Genomic DNA, 18414 nt, shown 5'->3' with positions numbered 1-18414 from the left:
TAGAGAGCTGAAGGAGCGTCTGAGGCCAGAGCTGTTGGAGCTGATTCGCCAGCAGAGACTGAACCGTCTGTGTCAGGGAACCCTCTTCCGCAAGATCAGCAGCCGACGCAGACAGGGTGAGACCACTCGCACCTCCGGGAGAGGGGTGGACAGGTTAAGAGCATGCGCGTTAGAACTCGAGAGGTTTAGGGGGAAGCAGGACAGCACGACACGGTGAAACATAGGGAGACTAATGAAGGACGGTAGACGAAGAGATAGCTGGCCTTTCTTACACCATGCTGCCAATTTTTTTGAAATGTTTTATTATTGGTCATTTCAGATAAGTTGTGGCACTGTCGCCTGTCGCCCAATCACAAAGTCCTGCACTTTGGCGACGTGGAGGAGGACACAGAAACACCCACCATCGAGAGTCTCCAGGAGAAGAGTGAGTTATTACTAACAGCAATATACTCTTCCACTGTAGCCTTGACACTGCCTTGACCGTAGAGATTCTATTAAATTAGTGTTGTCGTCCCTAATTCTATGGCCTCGACACTGAAATGACATCACGCTCTGTCATTGGCTCTGTGTACGAAGCTGAGGGGTGCCGGTAAACCTGCTCTTCCTCTTTTTCTCTGGCAGTTCCTGTGGCAGATATCAAAGCACTGCTGACGGGGAAAGACTGCCCTCACATGAAGGAGCACAAGGGCAAACAGACCAAGGTTAGTGCACCATCATCACCAGCACCACTTTCCCTACCGACAACGGCCCCTGAACACTCCCTCGGCCCCTGAACGGCCCCTGAACACTCCCTCGGCCCTACCCCCTAACTTCCTCTTTCACACTATGTACCTGGCCCTCCATAAACGACATTGTGCTGTGTCCTTCTGCAGGAAGTGTTGGCACTGGCGTTCAGCGTCACGTATGACGTGGAGGAGTACAGCCTCAACTTTATCGCCTCATCCAGAACAGACGTGAGTAGTGATGTCATGTCATGTCATGTCACAGGCGTATCTGTACTCATTCACATAGATAATTCTGTCTCTCCCTTTTCCCAGAGTTAAATCCTACATCTTTCTCTCTGGCTCACTCGCTCTCACTGTGTGTTTCTCTTGGTCTCTATCGCTCGCTCTCTCTCTCGTCCCTCTTAATTTCAATTCAACTTGGTGTGGAAAGTTAAAACGCTTACATTACCAAAGTGAACGTTATGGTCGAATAACAAAAGGTGATCTCTGTGTCGCTCTCAGTTCTGCCTGTGGACGGACGGACTGAGCGTGCTCCTGGGACGGGACATGAGCAGTGAGTGCATGAGGAGCGAGCTGGAGACCCTGCTCTCCATGGAGATCAAGCTCCGCCTCCTGGATCTGGAGAACGTGCCCATCCCAGACAGCGCCCCGCCGGTGCCCAAACCCCCCAGCAACTTCAACTTCTGCTACGACTTCAGCCAGGCTGAGCAGTAGGCCAGGGCACGGCAGGGCAGAGGAGTAGACCTGGGCCCTGTTCAGGAGGATGTAACGTTACAGAATGCTCAGCTAGAAATGTGTGAATTAGAACAGATATGGTCTTGTCGTCTGTAAAATAGGCAATTGTGTCAGCTCCATTCATTATATTTCTATTTGCAACGTTCCGAATGTTTCATGTCATTAAATGCACCCTAGTAACGACCAAGCCTGTAGACATCTACACGGCAGGAGTGGACATGGAGGACTGGATCGACAAATCTAATGCGTAGGCGAAGGTTTCATCTTATATGAGCGGAATCGAGGCTGAAGACGATTCCTTGGGTTCTATAGGAGCGGTCATCTTTTTGGGTGTGGTCTGGTCACACAAGTGTATTGTAACTGTACAGTGGGAGTATGTTTTCTGTTGGATACTTGAGGCTTTAGCTTTACTTCAGTCCCCCTCTCTGTGGCTCCAGTCCTCCACGCTCCTCTGTGCATTGTCTTTAGGCGGAGAGTTCATGTTTCATTTTTGTCATATCTATGTTTGTTTTTCTACTTTCCTCGGGTGGGATTTCTTTCAACTGAAAGCTTTGTGAGGCAGGATGCATGACAGCCCTTCTGAAGGGCTGTCATGGAGTATATACTGTATACCCCATGGTGGGTATATGCTGTATATGGCTCGGAGAGAGAATCCCTTGGATTTCTGACATTGTACTTACCGACCTACTCAAACAGAATCCCTACTCCCTGTTCTAAAGTGGTACTTTAATGAGTTGACGAAACAAGAAAACATACTCCGGCTCCAAGCCTATTGAAATCCCTATTTATAATATATTAAATCCTCTTTTTAAGTGTGTGCAGGTAGTATTTGAATGAGTTCCATTGGCTCACGAGGAGCACTTTTAAATAGAATATAGAAGGTCGTTAGGTTTGATGGCTGTTGTTCAAACGGTTCTCTTAGGCAATGGGGTGGGTTTTATTGCGCGAAGAACTTGATCAACGGTACAGCCAACTGACATATTGTTTTTATGGTACATTTAACAGATGACGTAGCTAAGGTACAGATAACTGATTTCGCTACAAGCACCATATGTATCGCTGCTATTAATTGTTGGCCTGGTAAAGTTTTTTGCTTCAGTCAAAGGCAATTATAGGTACATTATGAATTTCAGGCCATAACAAATATTAGTTTAATATTGATGTTATTGTAGGGTACTTTATTTTCATGACTGGATGATCCTGACAGATAAATCTGACCTCATCAAATTGAACTAATATACTGTACAACAGTAAATGATGTATGATGGACCTTCCAACTCTCATCGGCCAATTAATAATAATGGGTTTTTGTAGCCGGCTAACAATCATAAATTCAAACGTTGATTTTTCCTTAGACAGTAAACTGGGTTTAGCTGGAGTTTGGGGTGATTTTGCTACTCATTACATGTCTGTTCATGTTAAAACACCCAATCTCCATGGTAACCCCTAACTTATGCTTTACTGAGATCAGGGTTGACATGAATAAATATGATTTATACAAATTGTCCTTGTCTAGGTTGGTTTATGGTCTGGTGGAATCCTAGAAGAAACAAACCTACTGTACTCAGATGATTCTAAGCATACATTTATTGAAACAACTAAATCTTAAATTTGATACATATTACATTTTCAAAGAAACATTAAGAGTTTTGCTTCCTTCAGTGGCAGTGTTAAATTAAGTTGAATACAAAATTACATATTAAGCCAGCTAAACAAAAAAAGTGATGAATAGATATCAATATTTCTCTCTAGTCTGGCCATTTAAGAATGAACACGTAAGATCTGGTTCTGAGATCAACTACAAGGTGCTTTTTAAATCAGAGCACATCTAGACCAGTTAAAGGTTTGTGCAGTATCTACTGATTTGGTCCCTCAGCTCCTTAAACCAGACACATTCTAATCAAACAAACCTTGAGATTAACAGTGCCCTTATATCACACGGCTTATACCAGTGATGGGCAACTTTGATGGGGGTGGGGGGGGTTTCACAACAAACAAAAAAACTTATGAGGGTCCACAGTGGCTCGTGGGTCTGCGTACCCACATCCATAGACTAACTAACCAATTCAATTTAAAAAAAATGCTGACGGGCTAATTGAGTGACTGCTGATACACAACCAAATTTCAAAACTGCACCTTGTGTATTCTATTATTCTAACTCTCAACAGCAGTGGAGGTTGCTGAGGGGAGAACGGCTCATAATAATGGCTGGAACGGCACAAATGGAATGGCATCAAACACCTGGAAACCATTTGATACCATTCCATCAGCACGAGCCCGTGTTCAACAGTAAACCTGACCGTTCTTATTATTACATTATTTTGTGGGCCTGCATGCCGACAGTTGCCCACCCCTGGCCCACTGAAGGAGAACTTTAAGGGCCGGTTTCTAGTCCTAGACTAGATAGACTTTATTAGTCCACACGTGAGGGAAATTTGTCTTGTTTTTTTGCCAACCCCTCCCACACATATATATATATATATATATACACAAACACACATTAGGTTGGAGATGCTGAAGCAGTCTAACGAAGGATCCAATGCGAACACATTTTGTCCGCTAAGCACCTTTTCAAGGCAATGCCCCCACATTCATGGTAAATGCAGCATGTCGACTCAATCACAAATGACCTGGAAATGGCGCAATCGGACTGAATCCTAGCCTAAAATAACTTTACAATTTATTTTACCTTTATTTAACTAGGCAAGTCAGTTAAGAACAAATTCTTATTTTCAATGACGGCCTAGGAACGGTGGGTTAACTGCCTTGTTCAGGGGCTGAACGACAGATTTGTACCGTGTCAGCTCGGGGATTCGAACTTGCAACCTTCCGGTTACTAGTCCAACGCTCTAACCACTAGGCTACCCTGCCGCCCCAACAATGCAGATTCTCCAATGAGAATGGTTTTTAATTAAAGACTTAATTTGAGTCTAAGACACTGGCCATATGGGTCCTTACTGAGTAATACATACACCCCATATTAGGGTTTACAGGAGTTAAAACTAAGATAAATTACTGAATCTATTACAAAAACTCTGGATAATAAGAGCAGGTACTGAATTGTGATTCAAGCAGAACGTTTCTGGATAATTTTTTTGTTGTTGGGGACATTCAACCTATCAGACGGTTGTGACTAAATTGAGTACAGCTCCGACCAGAAGTTACTTTTCGTAGCAGGTTAGGAGAGCATTTTAGCTAACCTTAACATCATTCTCCTAACCTGGTACGAAAAAGTACCTTCTAGTCATAGCTGTACTCCACCTAGTCAGAACCCTATCAGAGTGTGAGGGTCAGGTCAGCTCCGCCCACAAAGCGGCAGTGGACATTCTCTAGGAAGGGCAGCTGGGATTGGAGGAGGTCCACCGTTGTTATGGAGATGTCTTTACACATGGAGATGTCCAGCGTCCGCAGTCTCTTACAGTGCTGGACGAGCATGGAGAGAGACCTGTGGGAGCATGAGTTCACTGCTGTCAAACACTGATACACAGATAACAGTCTGTCTCTCTGGGGTTCTGTGTGTGTGTGTCTCACCTATCTGTGACTGCGTCGCAGCAGGACAGGTAGAGGTGCTGCAGCCTGGCGAGGTAGGGGGCGGCGCGGGCGATACCCTGGTCACTGATCTGGGGGCAGTGGCTGAGTGCCAGGCTGGTGAGGCTGCGGCAGTGGTAGGCCACCGACGCCAGGCTGTCATCACTGATCTCAGGCAGCATGGAGAGAGAGAGGCGCTGGAGGTCTGGATAACGCAGCACCTGCTCACAACAATTGCCCGGTTAACTTATAGGGAAATTGCAAAATTGTTCAACTTCATATTCATCATATCTAGCACCAATCCATCATCAACATCTGAAAATGGCACATTTCTATGTTTTGTTTATAAAAAAAGATAAGAGGAAGCTAAGTATTTCCAAAGACATCCTCAACCAATTAGCAGGCAATGCCTACTCAAAATTGGTTGTATAATTTTTTTTTTTTTTTTTTTAAATAAACAAAATAAATTCACACAACGCACACCGATGATGTTGCTACAAAACATAGAAGAGCGTAATTTCCACATATGTTGATGTTGGGTTGGTGCTGGAGATGATGAACATTCCTTTTTTTTTTAAATATATATTTGTATGTCCCTTTAATGGAGTGTTTCCTAACCTGACCAGGAAAAACTCTGGGCCCTGATAAATAACCTAAAACTCCTTGCCCTAACCATAGCCTGTATATTCTCATAGTAGACCAACCTGTGTGATGCTGCTGTCAGTGAGTTTGGAGCAGGCAGACAGGTCGAGCTCCTGGAGGCTCCTGAGGGCCAGCAGTGAGGACCCCTCCTGTTCCTTGAACACCCCCAGGTCCTCGTCCGTCACCAGCCGGGGCTTCTCCTGGAAGGGCATGCTGGGAGGCCGGAAGAAACCCATATTTCCAAAAGTACGGGTGAAGCTGGGCCCCTTGTCCTCCTACAAAGGAGCCAGGGTGAGAGGTTGAAGGTCAAGGGCGCACGGTCGTAGTAAGCTACAGTGGTGGTAACATAAATATAAGCAAAGTCAAGACCAGCTAGTCTGCTTATATCCTATTCCCAAGACTTCTAGACTTTTCCCCCACCCAGCCCTCTCTCACCATTTCCTTGCTGGGCTCACACTCCTTGGTGAGCTCCACCATGCCCAGCAGCCCCCAGTCTGTGATCTCCTTGCACCAGCCCAGTCGCAGCACCACCAGCCCGGGCAGGTAGGTGGCGATAGCACGCACACTCAGGTCTGTGAGGTAGACGCATGAGGTGAGGTCCAGCTCCCGCAAACTGGAGCCCAGCAGCCGAGCCAGAGAGAACACAGCCAGGTCCTGGGAGAGAGATGGGAAACAAAGGAACATGAGGGATGATGTCCTGATAAACATTTCATTCTATAAAAGAGAAATCCTGAAAGAGTCAGGTAAAACAGCTCTGGTAAAGTCATAGTAATGTGAGGGAGAGAGCAGCACACACACTGACCCTGATATAGGTGCAGCTCTTGAAGCTGAGTGTCTCCAACCGTGCCCTGGGCTCCAGGGCAGAAAGCCCTTTCACTATCTCAGCCCCACTGACATGCAGGCACTCAGACAGATCCAGGGTCCTCAGCTCCGGCAGCATCATCAGATCAGCCAGCCCTTTATCCGTCATCCTCCAGTCCCGGGACAGAGAGAGGAACCGGAGGCCCTTCAGACCCAGGGCCACAGCCAGTACAGCCCGGCTGGTGAGCTCTGTACAGGCGCTGAGGTCCAGGATCCGGAGGCCAGGCTGGTGCTTGCAGAGCACCTCCACAGAGTAGTCGGTCAGCTCCTTGCAGCCCCGCAAACGCAGCTCCTCTAGAGACAGGCCCCCTACCTGAGCCACGGAGCGCAGCGACTCTGGGGTGATGCTAGTTCTGCTCAGGTCCAGCCCCCGCACGGTGGAGGCCTGCTCCTGCAGCAGCCTGCGCAGGTTCCGTAGGGAGAGCAGGGCAGAGGAGTCAGGCCCCACGGGGCAGCCACGGTACGGGTCAAACTCAAAGGCGATGTGGCAGCCAGCCAGGGAGAGACGGCGAAGTCTGAGAGTGCAGCCCGTGAGTCGGTTGAAAGTGAGGTCTGATAGGTAGCGCAGGTCAGAGAGATCCAGCTCCTCAAGACCTGCTAAAGCTACCCGCACCTAGGAAAAGGACAAACTCATTAAAAAAAAAACTGGCGTATGTAAAAATACAATTTAAAAAATAATTAGAAAAAGAATACTCATCATCATCTCCAGCCTACAGGGTCTGTCTGACCTGCTGGCGGTGCTCTTCTTTAGACAGGAAGGCTCCAGACATGAAGAGGCTGTCCAGGCCACGGAGGTCAAGCCTGCGCAGGGCGGTCAGGTGGGGCAGCAGGGCCAGGAGGGAAGACTCGGTCACGCTGCTTCCTGGCAGGGCCAGGCTCTCCAGCCGAGGGCCTAGATGGAGCCCTATCTCCTGAAGCACAGCCCGGGACACACTGGACCCATCCAGATGGCTTATGACCAGGCTGCAGCGGGAACGCCTACTCAGGCCCCGGATCAGATCCAGGGAGGAGATAGAGGCTGGGAACTTGAAGGTGTCATTCCTCTGGAAAATGGAGTCAGAGTTAGGATTAGGTTGTTAGTGAGATTGGTGAAATTAGTGAGATTAAGGGGAAATTGTGGAATATAATAGTACCTGAAATTGGAGGTCTTGGCTCGCATCATACCAGCTCCAGCAGACAAGAGAGGCTTCCTTCCTGTCTGAAGCTTTGAGGAAACTTAGGATGTAGGTGACGATCTAGACAGGAAGTTGATTGGACCACCAGGTCTTTTACAACAGTTCTATCATAGTGCCATGCATAAGGAAATTGATCAAATCAGGTGTGCCAAAAATGTAAATAATCAGTGCATTATAACGTGTTAACTAGTTAGTTAACATCTATTAACATATCAAGTTGTTGACGCAACCGTGCTAGTCAAGACACCCAAAGCATTGACAACCACAGTGACGCCAACTGTTATTTTATGAAGCAGGCTACTAGCCTCTTTGCTAGTCTTACCTCAAGAGGTAACTCAGGCGTTTCCATGGTTATTTCTCTCATCCCCAGTCACATCCTTGGATTACAAGATTGAGTGTAGTCCACTATATTGATCATGTCAATATCTGTCAAGCATTTTCAATTCCGATTTTAGCTGATGAGCTAGCTACGACATCAAGTGCTGTCAGCTAACTAACGTTAACGGTAGCTATCCAGCTAACTAGCTTCCTCTCTGGCTAGTTTAGTTAATCATTACATTAGCTCGCGATCTTCAGTCTTGCAAGTTTCATTCATTCATTCACGTCCCAATCAGACCTGGTTCGCCAAGTTGAGCTCTTTTGATGCATTTCAATTCTCACTTCAACAGTTATTTAATTTAGAGCACGAAGATGTCATCACCCTCTTCACATTGCCAGCGCCACAGATGGTCCCTCAGCTGACTGCAGATCAAAACAAACCCTCTGACGTAACACTAAAACCAGGGGCTTCTTCTTCGGGATCGGGTTAGGATTCTTCTTCTTTTATGGAAGATTGGCAATCGCACAATTGAATGTGCATTCTGCCACCTATTGTGCGGGATTGAAACAGGATTCTCCAAAATTTAACGAAATACAAAAAATAAATGAACTAAACTAAATCAAAACAACTTTTCTGTAAAAAAATAAATAAAACAGATCTGATCCTTACAGGCTCAAGGGGAACCTGGGAGGGCGGGTCTTCCGGCGCCAGTACCCCTTGCAAGTCTTCAGATATAAAATCCTTAAATCCCCAAAACTTTTCTGCCACAGCCACAATAATGTCCAGTTTCTCAGATTTCTTTGCAAATTGTTCGTAACAGTTTAGAACTGTGGCAATGAATGCCACAAAATCCACCTTTTTAACACACAGGGTATATTTCGCATGGCAGCAAACATTTACCACAGGCCGCGGTGCGACCACTACCATCACTTGTTTTCTCAATTATTTTAATCGCCTCGGCATGGGATATTTGATTGAGGTAACAACAGTTAGCGCGATCAATCTCCTTCATCCTTTCTGGGCACTCCAGGAACTCGGGATCATGATCTCCCCCACAATTGCAACACCGTAGTCCTTCTACACACCGTTCTTCAATATACTCTGTCTGTCTGCACACACTTGAAACATGGCCAAATCCTTTACAATTCTTACACCGCAATTGTATGGGAACGAAAGCTCTTACATGTTTCACATGCGTATGTATTTGCTCTTCATCAAAAAACAACAGGACTGAAATACTTAATTTTTCTCCATTCACCCAACGGGTCAGATGCCGGGCACCAATCACACCAGGAATTCTCTTCAGGGATTCAACCTGAACATTCGTCGTCACCCCTGAGATGACTCCTTTGACTGGTGCTCTACTCCGAAGTTCAAAACAAACCTTCTGTTGTCCGGATTCTTTTGATGCTCACTGCAATCTTCCTCTGTTCTTCATAAACACAATTCATCAAAATAAGACCACTCCTGGTCACTGACATACTACACTTTTCCCAGCGCATACTTCACAAGTTGACACCTCAAAAGTGTGAGGCCAGTCACGGCCTACCTACATCGAATTATCTAAATTAGTCCTGTTCCTCTAAGAAAGTGAAATAGAGCCCTAGACACAAAGGGGCTTTCAGGAAGAGGTGGTTGTTAGCTAGCTACTTTACTATTATATTTTCTGCATCATTTTCAGACTCACATCACTGTGCAGTTTTACTAAGCTGGTAATTGTAGAAATCAAGCTAAATGAATGTATAAATTAAAACTGATTTGTTTGTGAGTTATGTTACTGTGGTGTCCATTTTCCATTGTAAATCTATATCCATTTCTCAAGCTTCATATCGCCAGTAATATCACTCAAACACACAAAGACGACAGGGATTTATTTTTAATCACATAATGATTTATTTTTAAAAGAATCCACAAAAACATCAAACACTCATCATGGTGATATCAACCCATTCAGATTTGCTGCTTGGTGCATCACAAATGCTATTTTTCTCAGCATGTGTTGCATGCTGGCAGCTTTTGTCACCTACACCAGTGGTTCCCAATGAGCAGTACTAAGACCTCTGGGGGTACTTGGCCTATCCACAGGGCGTACTTGAGAAGATTCATGAGACCATAGGCCTACTGGTAAAATGCACATGGGGCACTCCAGGCAGAGCAAAATTCAGTTGGTGGTACAGTAACCGAAAAAGGTTGGGAACCACTGACCTACCTACACCATACATGCCATTAAACACACAAAGAACGTAGTCAACCAACATGATAATAATATTCACATTCAATCTACAGATTGTCTGGCAGTTTCGGTAGCTGGTTTTTAGACCTTATGTATTCCAAGTGGGAATATAGGATCTATATAATTATGTAAAACCTTGCATTGATTTCTGAAAAACTACACACAAGGGTCTAAGTATTTCCCTGTGAAAACTCATGGAAAATACAAACCATTTAGTTTTCCATTTACAATGTATTTACAAGCCAAGAACTTATGAAACAGCATTTGATTAACAGCATGAAATAATAACATACATGTAATGTACATGTATAGATTGTGGACATGAGTCTTCTTCTGATCTGTCAAGTTAGTAAAAAAATGATAAACAGTCAATTTAAACATACCCGTCATGTCAAAATCTGTTGTAACTGTTGTCATAATTTGTTCAGCTAAATTCCAAATGAATTTGTTAGCTATAGCTGTTGGCTCTAAAGTAAATCTTTGATTGTCTGGCATGGTGAACTGACAGCATACCAGCAGCTGCACTGCTACCTGTGCACATACAAAACAATATTTAGATTTACATGCTGACATTTGTTTAAATTTTTAAATCTAGGCCTGTACACTTCAATATTTCAGTTAAAAAAATATATACATATTTGACCCATTCACCCCAGAAACACTAAACACTACATCAAGGGCCATGAAAAATAAGGCAAAAATAACATATTCCATTGAACAAAACTATAAACAACTGGTGATCTTTACAAAACGTAAACATTTCTTATAAACATCAGCAAAATCTTTCCTCACATTCCAACATCTCTATAGTATTTCCCAATCACAATTCTCCCCTTGCTGAATAAATAGGAAATTAACAAAACTAGGGTTTAGGAGAAGGAATTTGTTTCTGAAAGCAGACATAACAGAAGACCTGGAGAGACCCCCCCCCACCAACACACACACTCCCCACACCCATACAGCTCTACCCTGTGTGACCGCTTTGTTATCTCCGTAATGAGATTATGTCTGTGTCAATTATTGCTGATTGGTACATTTACCCCTGGGATTGTAAACACAAACATATAGTGCAATGTCTAAGACATGGGTTTAGCATCCGTTTCGGCATCCCTGTGGAATTAGGTAGCCTAGGCCCTATACATAAGTTTCAAGGGGATAAGACAGTCAGTGAGGTAAAAAAAAAAGAGTCTATAGGTATAACGGAACAGGAACTGTGACTCTGTGACTCCTGAGACATAATTGGATGACATAATTGGATGATCTTTAGGACCCATGGCTCTTCTCTCTGGTCTCCCTCTGCAACAGAGTACAGAGGGATAAACAACTGCATCCATTTCTCCACATGAAGACTGCTGTTAAAGCTTTTGGAGACAACTCATGGCTTTCTCTTTTCTTTCCTCTTCACACTCTCTCCTGCCTCTTCTTCCGCCACGTTGTCCTGCTCCTTGGACAGCGTCTCACATCTGTGACAATGGGAGGCAGGGCGGAGCAACGTGGAGCTGTCTGAGGTTGGGGACATGATGCCAGACTTGCGCTCTGGGTCCAGACTGGAGACCGGAGATACTGGGGACAGGGGGGTCAGGGAGGAGGACATTGAGGGCTGTGGGGAAACAGAGAGGTTAGCTCATTCAAGTGTGTGTGTGTGTGTGTGTGTGTGTGTGTGTGGGGGGGTTGTGGGTGGGTGGGTGCATTGTGTGTGTATAGACAATGTGTGTGTTTTTATACAGCAAATACCATACCTGTAGAGAAATACTGGATATGTTGGTGTTCTCCTTAATCTTTGCAAGGGTCCCTTTGAGGCCTGTTTTCTGATGAGCCATCTCCAGAGCAGCTTTGAGTAGCTTGGGTGTCTCTGTCCGAGGACGGATCACCTGGGCCGGCTCCTTCGGAGGCTCCTGAGGCTTCTTGTCTTTTGTCAGCATATTCCTGTAGCCAGAAACATCAAACAAATCAAATTGTATTTGTCATATGCGCCGAATAAAACAAGTGTAGACTTACAGTGAAATGGTTACCTACAAGCCCTTAACCAACAACGCAGTTTCAAGAAAAATAAGTGTTAAGTAAAAAATTGTCTGGGTAGCCATTTGACTAGCTGTTCAGGAGTCTTATGGCTTGGGGGGAGAAGATGTTTAGAAGCCTTTTGGACCTAGACTTGGCGCTCCGGTACCGCTTGCTGTGTGGTAGCAGAGAGAACAGTCTATGACTAGGGTGGCTGGAGTCTTTGACAATTTTTAGGGCCTTCCTATGACACCGTCTGGTATAGAGGTCCTGGATGGCAGGAAGCTTGGCCCCAGTAATGTACTGGGCCGTACGCACTACCCTCTGTAGTGCCTTGCGGTTGGAGGTTGAGCAGTTGTCATACCTGGCAGTGATGCAACCAGTCAGGATGCTTTCGATGGTGCAGCTGTAGAACTTTTTGAGGATCTGAGGACCCATGACAAATCTTTTCAGTCTCCTGAGGGGGAATAGATTTTGTCGTGCCCTCTTCACGACTGTCTTGGTGTGTTGGACCATGATAGTTTGTTGGTGATGTGGACACCAAGGAACTTGAAGCTCTCAACCTGCTCCATTGCAGCCCCGTCGATGAGAATAGGGGCATGCTCGGTCCACCTTTTCCTGTAGTCCACAATCATCTCCTTTGTCTTGATCACGTTGAGGTTGTTATCCTGTTACCACACGGCCAGGTCTCTGACCTCCTCCCTATAGGCTGTCTCATCGTTGATCAGGCCTACCATTGTTGTGTCGTCGACAAACTTAATGATGGTGTTGGAGTCGTGCCTGACCATGCAGTTATGAGTGAACAGGGAGCCCGTGTTAAGGATCAGTGTGTTGTTACCTACCCTTACCACCTGGGGCGGCCCGTCAGGAAGTCCAGGATCCAGTTGCAGAGGGACGTGTTTAGTCCCAGGGTCCTTGGCTTTGTGATGAGCTTTGAGGGCACTATGGTGTTGAACGCTGAGCTGTAGTCAATGAATAGCATTCTCACGTAGGTGTTCCTTTTGTCCAGGTGGGAAAGGGCAGTGTGGAGTGCAATAGAGATTGCATCATCTGTGGATTTGTTGGGGCGGTATGTACATTGGAGTGGGTCTAGGGTTTCTGGGATAATGGTGTTGATGTGAGCCATGACCAGCCTTTTAAAGCACTTCATGGTTACAGACGTGAGTGCTATGGGTCGGTAGTCATTTAGGCAGGTTACCTTAGTATTCTTGGGCACAGGGACTATGGTGGTCTGCTTGAAACATATTGGTAATACAGACTCAGTCAGGGACAGGTTGAAAATGCCAGTGAAGACACTTGCCAGTTGTTCAGGGCATGCTCGGAGTACACGTCCTGGTAATCCGTCTGGCCCTGTGGCCTTGTGAATGTTGACCTGTTTAAAGGTCTTAATCACATCGGCTACGGTGAGCGTGATCACACGGAACAGCTGATGCTCTCATGCATGCTTCAGTGTTGCTTGCCTCGAAGCAAGCATAGAAGTAATTTAGCTCGTCTGGTAGGCTTGTGTCACTGGGCAGCTCGCGGCTGTGCTTCCCTTTGAAGTTTGTAATAGTTTGCAAGCCCTGCCACATCCGACGATTATCGGAGCCGGTGTAGTACAATTTAATCTTAGTCCTGTATTGACACTTTGCCTGTTTGATGGTTTGCGGCAGCTCTAGCCTTTAGCTCAGTGCGGATGTTTCCTGTAATCCTATGCTTCTGGTTGGGGTATGTACGCACAGTCACTGTGGGGATGACATCATCGATGCACTTATTGAAGCCACTTCTCAATGCCATCGGAAGAATCCAGGAATATATTCCAGTCTGTGCTAGCAAAACAGTCCTGTAGTTTAGCATCTGCATCATCTGACTACTTCTTTATTGACTGAGTCACTGGTGCTTCCTGCTTTAGTTTTTGCTTGTAAGCATGAATCAGGAGGATAGAATTATGTTCAGATTTGCCAAATGTAGGGGGCGAGGGGGAGCTTTGTAAGCGTCTCTGTGTGTGGAGTAAAGGTGGTCTAGAGTTTTTCCCCCACTGGTTGCACATTTTAAAATGCTGGTAGAAATTAGGTAAAACGGATTTAAGTTTCCCTGCATTAAAGTCCCGGGCTACTAGAAGCACCGCCTCAGGATGAGCATTTTCCTGATTGCTTATGGTCTTATACAGCTCTTTTAGTGCGGTTTTAGTGCCAGCATCGGTTTGTGGTGGTAAATAGACAGCTTCAAAAAATATGGATGAAAACGCTCTTGGTAAATAGTGTGGTCTACAGCTTATCATGAGATACTTTACCTCAGGCGAGCAAAACCTCAAGACTTACTTAATATTAGATTTCGTGCACCAGCTGTTGTTTACAAATATACAGACCGCCACCCCTTGTCTTACCGGAGGCGGCTGTTCTATCTTGACGATGCAGCGTAAACCTTGCCAGCTGTATGTTATTCATACAGCCACGTCTCGGTGAAACATAAGTTATTACAGTTTTGAATGTCCCGTTGGTAGGATATTCGTGATCGTAGCTCGTCTATTTTGTTAACCAATCATTGGACGTTGGCTAATAGAACTGATGGTAGAGGCAGATTACCCACTCGCCGTCGCATCCTTACAAGGCACCCCGACCTACGTCCCTGATATCTCTGTCTTTTTCTCCTGCCAATGACGGGATGAGGGCCTTGTCAGGTGTCTGGAGTAAATCCTTCGCGTCCGACTTGTTAAAGAAAAAATCTTCGACCAGTACGAGGTGAGTAATCGCTGTCCTGATATCTAGAAGCTCTTTTTGGTCATAAGAGACGGTGGCAGAAACATTATGTACAAAATAAGTTACAAATAATGCAAAAAAAAATCACAATCACAAAAGAAAATTGTAGTGTACTCTATTACACTCTAAAAATGATGAACTACGAGGCAGCCATAATATCAGTGGATTCCCATAAATAAATAAAGTAGGTTTTAGTCACTTTTTCCTCTCTCTCACCTGGCCTTCTTGCGGAGCAGCTTCTGAGACTCGGGGTAATGCACTAAAATTTCATTGAGGTCCTTCTTGTCCAGGATGAACAGGTTGGCGAAGCCATGAGCCACTACGTTGGCTGTTCTTCTGTTTCCTCCACCCACTGCAAGCAAGCTTTCAACCCAAAGAGAAAACATTTAAGGAGGAAAAAGTACTTTTTCCTGGATAAAATGTGTGCGCTTGCTTCAGCGAAATAAAGAGCACACGTCAGACTTGACATCAGGATGCTCACCTGATTTCCCCAAACACTGACCCCGACTTCAGTGTGACAAACACGGTCTTCCCGTCTGGCCCGCCCACCACCTGCACCTCCCCGGCCTTGATAATGTACATCTCCCGTCCAACCTCACCCTGAAACACAGAGGGGCAGTCAGACAACTGGACAGATCTCCTGTTCTTTACAGTTTGCCTTACACAAAGAACAAGGAGCAGAGTGCATACAGACTGCACAGTAAACACATTAAAAAAGAGACTCGCTAGAGAGGTGGATCTAGCTTTAGCCTTTACCTTTTTGCAGACATAGTCCCCCGGGAGGTAAACAACAGACCTCAGACTCTTTAACATGTCAAAGATCATCTGTCTGTCGCAACCCTGAAAGGAAGAAGAAAGCATTGATCGAGAAATATAGAGAGATAGCGCTCTTTAAATCTTCTGTGGTCTGAGACAGCCTGAAGAGGCCCTAAGACTTACGCACCTGGAAGAGAGAGACTTTACTGACAATGTCATAGTTGACATCCACAGCGATGTCCAGCCTCATCTTGTCTGGGAGCTGGACCAGAAGCTCCTGTTCATCTGCATAGAGACACTAACAGAGTCAACACAACACAAGACAAAGCAAATCAACACAACCCAATGAAAAGTAACATGTCCCTACCCAGCATGCCCTGGGACTGCCAGGTGTAGTTGTACCAGGTTTTGACCCGGTTTTGCACGTCTTTGGGGATACGGTAGGAGGCCATGTATTTGACAGTGTTGTCCATGCATGCTCTGTAGTACGTCTGTCCTGAAGTGGCTGCACCGACCACATCTCTCATCTGCAAGAGACGGTCATTGCCCAATCAGGAGTCGACACCAATCACAACAGCCATTGATAACAGTTTAATCAGCTTATAATAGCACAAATGGTCAAATAAGTATTCAGAGCTAGATAACAAGTAGTAGTCTTATTAAACAGCAAATATCATAACATATAGATATTTCATCCATAAACACACTATCATATTTTACATAATGCACTCTCAAACACATGTATTGATAATGTGGTAACCAACCTGTCCTATCATGATGGAAAAGGCAAACACTCCTACAAAGTAGTTGATGAGCTGAAAGATGATTTCAAAGAGCGTTGTGGGCTCCGGCAGTCCACCAATGGTGATCAGAGTCTTCACAGCAAAGTAGTAGCAGCGGATGTAACTAAGAAAAAAAAAATTGGATTACAGGGACAATTAAAAGATGATAGTGTAAAGATATGAGGTTAACGAAGGTGATTCCACACACCTGTTGCCCTTTCCATCATAGACCCACTTCGTGGAGCCCAGACCTTCATACGCAGAGATCCAGTAGAACAGACAGGCATTACAGTGGAGGCAGTACAGCAGGTAGCTGGTGGTCCGGATCACTCTAATCAAACCAGACAGAAGGAAAGAGACTGGGTTATACATACTGAGCTGCCCCTCACTTCTCTCAGAAAGACCAGGGCCTGCATTCTAAAAGCATCTCACATTAATAGGAGTGCTTATCTAGGATCAGGTCCCCCCCTGTCCATATAATCCTATTCATTGTGATCTGACCATGGCGATACAGATCGAAACAACACGATGACTGTGCTCACCTGTAAACGTAGGCTTTGGTCAGGATGGCCTCAAGACGGTCGTTGAACTCGAAGAAAGACATTACCTGGAGAATTCAGAAAGATTACATATTTTCATCGCAGTGTGAATAACACGATTGTACAGGTGGCAGGTGAGCCTTGCCTTTAGTAGCCGTGGGAAGCGGAGGAGTGGGTTGATCCCAGTTTTAAAATAGAACAATTCCAGTGGCACAAGACTGATGACATCCATCTGGAACCCAGGGAAACGCAGTCAACACAGATACGCTCAGAAAATAAACGGACACCTCATTACATCACTTAAAAACAGCCTCTTATTCAAAGCTATTCAGTAGTGAATTCTGTAACATTTTCAGCTGAAGATCTACCTTGAACCGGAAAGTTTTCATGTAATTCTTTCGCATGTCCTTTTTGTCAAACTGCAATGTAAACAAAGAAAAACACATGCATCAATGATTTTGACGTGTATTTCTGTGTGATCTATCTGGGAAATCTATTTGAGACATAAACTCTCGTCTGGCAGCATGGTCTCCATGGAATACGTCAACATAGTGCCCTTTAACAACTGCAGTTATATGTCGCCTTAAGCTGGCTGAATCACCACTATGTCGCCACCGCGGACAAACTGCAGGCGGGGCTGGAAGACCATGATGTCCAGGATGTAGATGAGGTCACACAGGTAGTCGGCTAGCAGCCACAGGTAGATGTTACTAGGGGTCTGGTAGGGGAAGGCCCAGCGCATTGGGATCAGCCACACGTTCCAGTTCCACGCCAAGGTGACGACAAATAGCCACAGCACATAGACCAGATCTAGACAGAGAGGAGCAGGGTCAATCACCAGCAAAGGCTGAAGTCCCCTAAGCATCATCCCCACACTTCAAAAGAAAGAGCAGGTACAGTACCAGTCGAAAGTTTGGACACCTACTCATTCAAGGGTTTCTCTTTATTTTTACAATTTTATACACTGTAGAATAATAGTGAAGACATCAAAACTATGAAATATTACATATGGAATCATGTAGTAGCAAAAAAAGTGTTAAACAAATCAAAATATATTTTATATTTGAGATTCTTCAAAGTAGCCAACCTTTGCCTTGATGACAGCTTTGCACACACTTAGCATTCTCTCAACCAGCAGGTGTGCCCTGTTCAAAGTTAATTTGTGGAATTTCTTTCCTTCTTAATACGTTTGAGCCAATCAGCTGTGTTGTGAAAAGGTAGGGGTGGTATACAGAAGATAGCCTTATTTGGTAAAAGACCAAGTCCATATTATGGCAAGAACAGCTCAAATAGGCAAAGAGAAATGACAGTCCATCATTACTTTAAGACATGAAGGTCAGTCAATCCGACACATTTCTAGAACATTTAAAATTTCTTCAAGTG

The 18414-nt window shown here is 45.1% G+C and overlaps 3 protein-coding genes across 10 annotated transcripts in view; 1 reads left to right on the top strand and 2 right to left on the bottom strand.

Moving 5' to 3' along the window:
* The window catches only part of LOC106573209 (engulfment and cell motility protein 3), a 32483-nt gene extending 29520 nt beyond the window's left edge, over window positions 1-2963 (top strand). For all 5 annotated transcript variants that reach the window (XM_014148031.2, XM_014148035.2, XM_014148033.2 and 2 more), the window contains 5 exons: window positions 4-116; window positions 320-424; window positions 622-701; window positions 873-953; window positions 1227-2963. In XM_014148031.2, coding sequence (XP_014003506.1) covers window positions 4-116; window positions 320-424; window positions 622-701; window positions 873-953; window positions 1227-1439 — 592 coding nt within the window. In that variant the 3' untranslated portion in view covers window positions 1440-2963. The remainder of the gene's footprint in view (window positions 1-3; window positions 117-319; window positions 425-621; window positions 702-872; window positions 954-1226) is intronic.
* A 66-nt stretch (window positions 2964-3029) lies between these two features.
* On the bottom strand, window positions 3030-8438 carry LOC106573211 (F-box/LRR-repeat protein 14). The gene is made up of 8 exons (XM_014148039.2): window positions 7989-8438; window positions 7625-7726; window positions 7220-7534; window positions 6433-7104; window positions 6066-6284; window positions 5693-5905; window positions 4992-5209; window positions 3030-4905 (listed from the first exon to the last, which is right to left on the bottom strand). Exons 1-8 carry the CDS (start codon window positions 8028-8030, stop codon window positions 4737-4739), a joined length of 1950 nt encoding a protein of 649 aa, XP_014003514.1. The 5' UTR covers window positions 8031-8438; the 3' UTR covers window positions 3030-4736.
* Window positions 8439-9854: 1416 nt separating this feature from the next.
* Window positions 9855-18414, bottom strand: part of LOC106573206 (cyclic nucleotide-gated cation channel beta-3) — a 28048-nt gene continuing 19488 nt past the window's right edge. For all 4 annotated transcript variants that reach the window (XM_014148026.2, XM_014148028.2, XM_014148027.2 and 1 more), the window contains 13 exons: window positions 17633-17841; window positions 17400-17450; window positions 17177-17263; window positions 17035-17099; window positions 16701-16823; window positions 16475-16616; window positions 16078-16237; window positions 15898-15995; window positions 15711-15794; window positions 15436-15554; window positions 15171-15317; window positions 11958-12144; window positions 9855-11818 (listed from right to left, as the gene is read on the bottom strand). In XM_014148026.2, the coding sequence (XP_014003501.1) occupies window positions 11594-11818; window positions 11958-12144; window positions 15171-15317; window positions 15436-15554; window positions 15711-15794; window positions 15898-15995; window positions 16078-16237; window positions 16475-16616; window positions 16701-16823; window positions 17035-17099; window positions 17177-17263; window positions 17400-17450; window positions 17633-17841 (1697 nt within the window). In that variant the 3' untranslated portion in view covers window positions 9855-11593. The remainder of the gene's footprint in view (window positions 11819-11957; window positions 12145-15170; window positions 15318-15435; window positions 15555-15710; window positions 15795-15897; window positions 15996-16077; window positions 16238-16474; window positions 16617-16700; window positions 16824-17034; window positions 17100-17176; window positions 17264-17399; window positions 17451-17632; window positions 17842-18414) is intronic.

This window comes from Salmo salar, chromosome ssa16, assembly GCF_905237065.1.
Source record: "Salmo salar chromosome ssa16, Ssal_v3.1, whole genome shotgun sequence".
Taxonomy (NCBI): Eukaryota; Metazoa; Chordata; class Actinopteri; order Salmoniformes; family Salmonidae; genus Salmo; species Salmo salar.
This window is presented reverse-complemented; position numbering and strand designations above follow the sequence as displayed.